The 9,617-nt window shown below is 37.5% G+C and overlaps 1 protein-coding gene across 1 annotated transcript; it reads right to left on the bottom strand.

Annotated features, from left to right (window-relative positions):
• Positions 1-318: 318 nt before the first annotated feature.
• On the bottom strand, positions 319-9,463 carry LOC134493024 (uncharacterized). Its single transcript, XM_063297240.1, has 3 exons — positions 9,061-9,463; positions 1,233-4,289; positions 319-418 (listed from the first exon to the last, which is right to left on the bottom strand). The coding sequence occupies exons 2-3, from the start codon at positions 2,700-2,702 to the stop codon at positions 332-334; spliced, it is 1,557 nt and encodes a 518-aa protein (XP_063153310.1). The 5' UTR covers positions 2,703-4,289; positions 9,061-9,463; the 3' UTR covers positions 319-331.
• Positions 9,464-9,617: the final 154 nt, after the last annotated feature.

The raw sequence follows: 9,617 nt of genomic DNA on the forward strand, positions 1-9,617 counted from the left end.
AGGTATCAAGATATATTTTACTTTTTTGCTATAAGAGGCCAATGTTCTCTACGCTTCTGAAACTTATCATACACATCATTTTGTCTTTACATTATTAAGAACTTAATCCTACATATATTTATTCAGAAATAAGTTCAACTGAGTGTAATGGGACATACCTCCCCAGGAAGCTTTTGTATTCTCACCGTCTCTTATTCTTTGGAAGGGGATATATATCCTTCATCAGTGAAATGATACCTGTTTACACTTCGAACTGTTTTTTCTGATGCTTCACTAAGTTTTCTGTGAAGCAGACACCAAGATATTTTATTATTTTTAAATCATTGCTTTCTTACTGCAAATAACTGTAATGAATTTTGTCTTGGCAGTATTTACAGCGTTCAAGTGTTTTCCAACCATGATTAATCCTTGAAGACTCCTAATAAAAATAAAAAAAATGTTAGTAATGAAAAATGGTCTTAAGATACAGGCTACTTGCTTCATTGTGAATTGCACAGAGATATTTTATGATTCTGCATTAGCAGAATATATCAAAAACTAGAGCTTACTTTATTAAATAGTCTCTAAAAAATCACTGTATATTTTTCCTGTGACTTTATGATGTGCTGTATAGGTATAACATGGCTACAGTGCATTTTACTACACAAATATATAGAGTGTGTGTGCACTCGGGACTTGTGACTCCTAAGCTGGGAGAGTGGCTCCAACAGATCCCAGGAACCACATCAGAGCTCTCTGTCCAGAAGACTGCAATGCTAGGAACAGCCAAGATACTGCGCAGAACCTTCAAACTCCCAGGCCTCTGGTAGAGGACCTGAGGTTGAAGAAGACATATACCACCCATAGGGATGAGAAGGGATTTTTTTTTTCTATAATCCTATAGTAATCTACCTAATACTGGACAACAGCAACATATTTTAGGAGAGCATTTTCTCAATATACATGCAAAATCTCTTGGGGCAATAACGGTATTTCAGATTTAGAGAATTTGTATTATACTGCATTCTGACTATTGTCTTACTTATCAAGGACACAATAATATAAATAAAGAAAACATCTAAAAGTACTTTTTTCTGAGAATCAAGACTTAAATAAGTATTTATCTTCTAAAAGTTGATATATTTGTCTTAACTAAAAAAAATTGGGCTAATTCCCAAGTAAATGCATACTGCAGCATTAATATTCCAAATTAAGTCACATATATATTGGTGTTCACTTGACAAAATACAAACCTGAATAAGTTTGGGATCCTTCCTCACTGAAACTTCAGATCTGTTTCCTTTATATGGATCAATTTGCTCAGGGTTGAAGAGAGAGATTTCATGGGAACATTTACATTGGCTTCTAATCCCCCGATTAGGATCCACTAGAAAAATACTCTCTCTGTTGAGGTAGTTCTTTGGCATGTAGTTTTCTGAAACAAGGCAATTAGACACTTCTTTTGATGTGTTGAGATGTTCTTTAACAGCAGTCTGACAGCACGAGCATTCAGGTTGATAAACAAAATGTTTTGGTATTTGATGATACTCATTAGTTGGTGATGAAATGTGTGTAGTTAAAGGGTCAGTCTCTTGTAAAGCATCTGATCCTAGATGAAACTTGACTTTTCTTTCACCTGTTTTCACTATTTTGCTTTTTTCTACATCCTCCTTCAAATTCCTTATGGGAAATCCATTCTCAAATAAAGATGCCACTTCAATAACCTGATTTCTTGGAGCTTCATGTTTACATGAATTGTGCAAAGAACAGGTTGGGGAGACATGGTGACAACTACAGCACCCTTCCTTTGTGCTGAAGGTTCCTGCAAGTGAATTCCATCTGTTTGAGTCAGCCTTACTGGCTCTCCAGTTACTATCTGGGCTTACTATAGTTTTCCTCCTACCTGACTCTGAAATATCTCTGTTAGGAAACAAACCACTTTGTGACATAGTTCCACAGGGGCAGACTGAGAAGTTCTTCAGGACCAAACCTCCACCTGCTATCTGACCAGATCCAACATTCAGTTTTTCCACACCTGTATTATTAAACATATTTAATTTCTTTGGTAACTGTTCTACTTTAATATTTGCACAACATGGAGAATGAGAGGTGCTATATTTACCATGAGCACAAGAGTTCACAGGACTCCAAGGAACCCTATCCATTTCCACACAGGGACCAGACGAATGCTTACATTCATTTGGAAAAGTATACAGTGCTGTAGGACTCCTCCTCCCAGTTTGTAAAGAGGGAATTTGTGAACGCCTCTTCTCATCTGCAAAAGGCAATGTGGTAGGAAATGAAACAGAATAATTCTCTGAATGTGGTTGAAGTGGAACAGTTGAACTCCTTTTGTCAGCTGGCATATGTGAAATAAAAGGCTCATTTGCCTTTATCTTTGAAGTGGGAGAAATATCCTCTTTATATTTTTCATCTCTGTTCTGTCTGCCAGTCCAGCCTAAAAAATAATTCAGTATGTTTTGCATCTTTAAATTACTTTTTTTTCTAATTGGAGAAATATAATTAAGCCTTTCAGAACTGTTTTTAGGACTTAGCAAATAACAGGAGGAAAATCTATGAATGATTTTGCCAACTCGAGTTCGTTTGTGGGAGCTTCTCTTAAGAGTTAGGAACTTCTCAGAATTTCTATCTTCAGAATGCAGATCAACAGTTAAGTCAAGCAATGGGCTGCAATGACACTTAGATGTCTGATTTAGAGACATGCATTGCTCACTTATTTTTGCTTCTTCTACTCTTTTGTCTGTAGGCTCAACATCCAATGTTTTGGGTGAATGAAATTTGGAGAAGTTACATGGCTTACTTTTACATTTTTGGTCTCTTTGCAATGTTTTGCGCCTGGTAAATACAACAGATTTTACAGGCTTGGAGATTTTTGGTTTACTTTTTTGAAAAGCTGGTTTAACTGGATTTGGGAACAATGACCTAACAAAAAAATGAGGCAACTGATTTGCATACGTATATTTGGAGGGTGAAAAAGGCCTATATGAGGACCAAAGATTTGATGTAGATGCTTGATCAGAATATACTTTGGAAGTACTGGATTCTGATGATTCTGAGTGAGTTCCTAGAAGATAACCGGCTTCATCAATTAGAATTTGAGAAAGTCCTACCTGCTTTTTAAAATTTGTGGTTTGTTTCTGTGGAACAATAGTAAGATGTAACTTCTTGAATGGTTGGTTATGTTCAGGGTCTTTAAATTGGAAACCTAAGGTATTCCTCTGGGAATCTTCATCCACCCTCACATCTGAAAGATCAGTGTCACTTGCTAATGAACCGGCTGGATATGCGTAAGCTGCTTCCACTATCAAAGTAGGCTCTTCTGAACCGGAATGTGAGATTTGCTCAACAGTCTGGGGATTGTCAATTTGATAAGAATATTCTGAGGAGTAATCTGAATAGCTACTTACCAAACGGCTTTCAAAACTATGAACATTTGTAGGTTTCTTCAGTTGTTTATTTACCTCAGTAGATACTGGTGACTGTTTAAAACATTTATAGCAAATATTGTCCTCAGGTTTTATTTCTGTAAAAGAAACCTGCACAGCTTTGTTGTGCTTTGAAGCTAGAGTGTTACCATCTGATGACTGATTCTGATGGAATTTATCAAAAGCACAAGCTTCTTTCACTGTATAAATGATGTGTCCTTTGGTTGAATTTTCAGTAATGTTCAGTTGAGGGACTGCTTTACATAAACACAAATGGTCTCCATAAGAGTTACTGTATATGAATGGAACTATTTTGGTTGAAAAAGATTTCGGTGAATGACCATTTGTATTATAGTCCTTACACTTTAAATACAATATAGATTCCAGTGATAATTCCTCTTGCAATTTACTAGTACACTCTACTTTTTCTCCTTGCAGTAAAGGGTGGTCTTTGCAAAAACTTGTACTGTTTGCTTGACTATTTTCCAAGTTAAGCACTATGCTATCCAATTTGTTTCCCCCTTTTTCTTTTTCAAACAAGCTGCATGAATCAAAAGAGAAATAACTTTCAGTGCTTGAGTCAGTCAAATCTAGGAGAAATAAAGGGAAAAAACAGCAGAGATTTTTGCTTTCTAAGTGTTGATGTTTACAAAATTCACCATTATAACAAAAATGCAAACTACCTGTGCTAAAGACAATAGATTTAGTAATTTAGAAGAAACAGTGAAAATACCAAAGAACTTCTTTATTGTCTTGCATTCAGTTTACCTTTGTTGTATATAACACTTTCTTCCCAATAGTCAGAATAAAAACCACATTCACTTTCTGTGTCACAGTCTGCCAGGTTCTTGCTGGACATACCATCTGAAACAGACATATAGTATGTAATATGCTTAATTAGATATCACAATAATTTTTAAAATGTATCTGACGGTATATATTTCCATATGAAAAAAATCATATCTTAATATTGCAAAAAATTAAACTTTAGCATCTGTGGTTCCATTTATATTTTTGCCCATTTATTCATACAAATCAATAGATCTGATGGGTAACGAGCTCATATAATTAATTCACTTACTATACATGGCACAAAATATAAATTTATTTATAATGTTCCTAATATATATCAGCAATTAAAACAAAAGTATTTTTGAGAGAGAAATAGCTACCGTATCTACTGTATGTTTATACCATATAGGAGGAGGAAGGTTTTGAGATATTATCTATATATATTAATCCCTCTAAGCATTAAATTAGCAAAACAGCTAAGTTTGCCTAAATAATTCTTTCTTGTTCTTTTGTCTACTTTTCTGACACTCCGTATCTAGGTTTTATTCATTACTGAAGTATGTAAGTTTATTCCTACTTATCTCACTTCTAACAATTATAAATTTTGGAATCCACAGAGCAACTTTGCCTATTGGTAAACCTACAGTGGAATTTTTGTTATCCCCTGGAAAAGAAGCCACCATGAATATCATACACTGTTTTTAAATATTTCTAAGCTGATCTACTTTGCTTTGAGATTTCCATGTCTTTCACAACTAATACTTTGCACAAGGACAACTTCAGTGTCACTTTAGGATACACTTCAAGGTGAACTTCACTCCTGATGACTTCATGTCCATCTCCATGCAGTTTTCATGGCAACACTACAGAAGTGGTTGCCATCACTATCTTCCAGGAAGTTTTTTTTCCAACTTCCTAGTCTATCCCTGGTATTCTATGAGAGGCTTCCATCCAAGTAATAATCAGGATTAACCCTGCTTAGTTTTCAAGCCCAAATAAGGTCAGCTCAGTGTTGCCATCTTCTGAGGCTTAGGATGCTTTAGGAGTTGACAAAATGGCATATTTGAAAGGCACATTATAGATCAGTACAATGAAAGTAGGACAGTCCATACTGGAATCACTGTCACTCTGCTTCCTATTGCCTGCCATGAACATAAGCAAACAAGGCAGAAAAATGGCATGGAATGAAGTAAGTAGAGCTTGAAAACGGATATATATTATTTTATTTTATTTATTTACTATCCCGCCTTTATTATTTTTATAAATAACTCAAGGTGGCGAACATACGTAATACTCCTTCCCCCTATTTTCCCCACAACCACCACCCTGAGGTGAGTTGGGCTGAGTGTGTGTGACTGGCCCAAGGTTACCCAGCCAGCTTTCATGCCTAAGGCAGGAGTAGAACTCTCAGTCTCCTGGTTTCTAGCCCATTGCCTTAACCACTAGACCAAACTAGTTCTCTGTTATATACAATATGATATATAGTCTAAATACCAGATCTGGCCTACAAAAATCTACCACCATACAGCAACAAAGAGATACAGAAAAATTTCCTGCCATCTATTGGTTGTCCCCATTTTTGCAGCTTACATCTGGGGGCCTTTTGTGGTTGTTCAGCCATTCAATTGCTTCTGACTCATTGTGATCCAATGTCTATCATTTTGCCAGGCTTGTCTATCAGTTATTGCTTGAGTTTTTGTAAATATATTTTTGTCATCAGTGACATCTAGTCACCTTGTTTTCTGTTACTTTTCAACTGCCTTCAATTTTTCCAAGCATCGAAGTCCTCCACTATCTCTTGTGTTCACATTATGAGTTCAAAATATCTAAGCTTTAACTTGTTAGTGTTTCCAATGAGCAGTCTAGTTTTGCTTCACTTAGTACTGAATGACATTTTTCTTGCTCTCTTCTCAACAAATCTCTGCCATCAGCTTTTTCATAATTCAGCCTTCCTGCTAGCCAGCTTTTACAGATGTATGTTAAAATAGGGAAAAGTGTCACCTTGACATATGTATTTTTGTTGCCAATTTTGTCTAAATTTTTCGTGCTTTCTCCTAAGTAACAGACGATCTTTTATTTCAGGGGTCCTCAACCCCCGGGCTGTGGACCAGTACCAGTCCGTGGCCTGTTAGGAACCGGGCTGCACAGGAGGTGAGTGGTGGGCGAGCAAGCGATTTACAGCCTGAGTATTTACAGCCGCTCCCCATTGCTCGCATTACCGCCTAAGCTCTGCCTCCTGTCAGAGAAAGCAAGCCCATTGGCTGCTATCTCCAAACAGCGCAAATTTTCCTCTCTGTTGTCTTTTGCTTTCTGCCTTCCTTCAGCCATTTTCAACGTATCAGTGGGCCTCCATTTCCTCCTTTCACATTTTGCATTTTGGGAACTTTTTGTTTGAACTTTAATGTCACAAAATTCAGTCTGGTGTTCTTTAGGCATTCTATTTATCAAATCTAATCCATTCAATCTGTTATTTTCACTGCACAATCATACAGAATGCTGCTGAAGTTGCATCTTATTGGTTTCATGACTGTATTTGTTTTTTTTCAGTTTAAGTCTTAATTTTGCAAGATGTTTGCAGTCCAAATTGCAGTCAGCACCAGAGCTTCTCCATCTTTGCTTGCAGAGTATAGACAATTTGTTTTTGGTGTTGTCCTTCTAGCGTTGGCTTTGATATTTTATGTTACTGAAATAAGGTATTTGCTATAAACATTTAATTTTCTTGCCAAAAACTATTAGCCTGTCTCCTGCCTAATTTCATATACCTAGGCCAAACTTACTTGTTATTCCAAATGCTATTTTACTTACCACATTTAGCATTCAGTCTATTAGAAGTGTGACATTTTTGGTGTTGTATCAACACACTTTATAAGTCACCATAGAATGTCCAGTTTCTGCTTCCTCTGCTTCTGTGGTTGGATAATAACTGTAACAGTCTTGGATTTGAACTGAGAACAGTCTATCAGTTTTGGGGTTGTATCCAAGCACTGACTTTGGCATCCTTCTGTTATTAATGATGAGTACTCTATTTTCTTGGTCTTCTGGATGGATGCTCTTCTGATGTGACATGATCCATTCCATTCCATTTTAGTTTGTGGAGTCCCAGAATGTTAATGTTCAGTCTTGATATTTCTGCCTTGACCACACCAAGTTTGTCTTGTTTCCTGGATTTGACATTCCACATACCAACAGTATACATATATATTAGCAGTATCCAAGTTCCCTTTTGTATCTGGCTACAACAGCAGCTGGATGTTCTTTCAGCTTTAATCCCGCCACATTAAAAGCACTAGTGTTTCTCATACTTCTCCTCTCTTCTTCCCCAGTAGCTTGTTGGATGCCTTCCAAACAGGGGGCGGGGGGGTGTCAAATTTCAGTATCATATCAACTTTGTTCTGACTGAGAGTATGGCTTTCTTGGCAGAATACTAGAGTGGGTTGCTATTTCTTTCTTCAGTGATCTTTCTTCTGCAACCTGCCCATCACGGCTGACCCTTCTGGAGTGTTTACTTTACTTAACAATTCCAGAATGGAAGTGGTAAACCTACAATTACGTTGCAATTATATATACACTTCTCTGGGATTAAATCTTATTGAAGAAATAATGCTTAGTTTTGAATAGATATGTATACGATTATACTATTAAATATTAAATAAATTATTTAAATAATTAAATATTTAAAATAAGTAGGCAAAATATATTTTATTGGACCAATTTAAATCAATAAACTAATATGCAAGATTGCATCAACCTGAATTGGTCTAACAAAAAGTATTATTTTTGATAGCACTTATCCAACTAGATCAATTCTAACATTAAAGCCCAAAATAGAAACTGCATTTGAAATACTATCTGCTAATGGGCCAGGTTATCTCAACTTTTTGAATACCTATAGGAAAATAAGTTCCAGTTAGCCAATGGGATTTACTCACAGGTAAAAACAGTTTAAAACTGCACTGATCTTAACATTCCCCATGAGCTTAGTTTCTGTTATTTACATTGCAGTAAACGAATGCCCTACCTTGCTGAACTGAAGTGTTATCCATTTATTCTTCAACTGGCAGAAAAATACACCAACATGAAATTTACTGTTTCTATTATTGATCCCTATCCTGCTTATATAGTCTGAAGTTATACAGTCTCCTACAAATAAAGGTTGACAAAGGTACAGTAATAAGATTGTATACATGTTAGCACTGTCCCTAAAGATTAATATTGGTGAGTTAAAGACTATTTAAGGCTGCCTCATTCTTTAGCTGAGTATGAGATGAAGGCAATGTCATGAGGATATAACTTTAAAAAAAAAATGCTTCCGGGGCATGTTTGATGAAAATGGAGAAATACCCCAAGTCTCTTAACTACTACCATTTACAAGTAGCAACTATGTGCATGATGCCTTGCTGTTTACAAAACATTCTTGCCCCGAAGAGTGTGTAATTCAAATTTTACATAGAAGAGACAAGAAGCAGGTGTCAATACCAGTCTGAGCTTCTCCCGGCTAGATAGGGTGAGGTCTAGTCTTATCTGAATAGGACACTGCTAGGGAAGCCCAATGAAACAGGTGGGAACTATGGAATTGTTTCATGTAAACAGTGAGTGACAGAAACAGTATTAAAAAGATGACGGGGAGGGGGCAGTAAGAAAGAGAAAAAACTAATTTTTTGAGCGAGAACCACTTTACACACAGGTACATTTGTGATACGGATAAATGAGAGACTCATATAAGGCAATGGACGCTTCCTTGGACAGTAAAAAGAAAGAGCCTGAGTTGCCTTAATAGAATGCAGTCCTTCTAAGGCATACTGTTCCAGAAAAGGGGCTCTCCATCCCGATTTTTGAACTTCACCTCAACCCGGTGGAAGGCACATGAACGCCCCTTGGAAGGATTACACCCGATCGCCCGCCCTCCTTTCCTCAGCGGCCATCTCGCTCCACAACGGGCTCTTCTCCTCTCACCCGCAGGCGTCCCCTTCGCAGGTCTTACAGCAGCTCATCCACCCAGAGGATTACTTGACCCCAAGACTGCATACGTGACGTCAAAGATGTTCACAAGTCTAACGCGTGACGTCGGCACTCCTCTGTGACCGGGCCCTTACATGGTGAGGTCACCTTTCCCGATACCCAAGCGTCCTTGCAGTTAATAAACCGACAGGCAACAGCTTCGGGTAGATCGCTTGCACGTTGTAGAGACGACCTGCAAAACAATTTTCCCCATCTCGTTATCTCTGCATCAGCCCCAGATTCCACTCCCTCCCTCCCCCGCTCCGGACCAGCTACCATCCACATTCAAATATGGCGCCCATTCCTACACACGTGGGAAAACCTCTGATGGAGAAACCTGCGTCAGGTAAAGAACAGAAGGAGAAGACGGCGAGGCTCGCCTCCTTATTTGCATAGGCCCCT

This window comes from Candoia aspera, chromosome 3 (assembly GCF_035149785.1).
Source record: "Candoia aspera isolate rCanAsp1 chromosome 3, rCanAsp1.hap2, whole genome shotgun sequence".
In the NCBI taxonomy this organism is placed as follows: Eukaryota; Metazoa; Chordata; class Lepidosauria; order Squamata; family Boidae; genus Candoia; species Candoia aspera.

Excerpts from the sequence above, each read along its gene's own strand:
- LOC134493024 (XM_063297240.1), bottom strand. The coding sequence starts at position 2,702 with ATGTCTCTAAATCAGACATCTAAGTGTCATTGCAGCCCATTGCTTGAC. Across the intron at positions 419-1,232 it reads AGGATCCCAAACTTATTCAG|GAGTCTTCAAGGATTAATCA; the intron begins GTTTGTATTTTG and ends TATTTTTATTAG.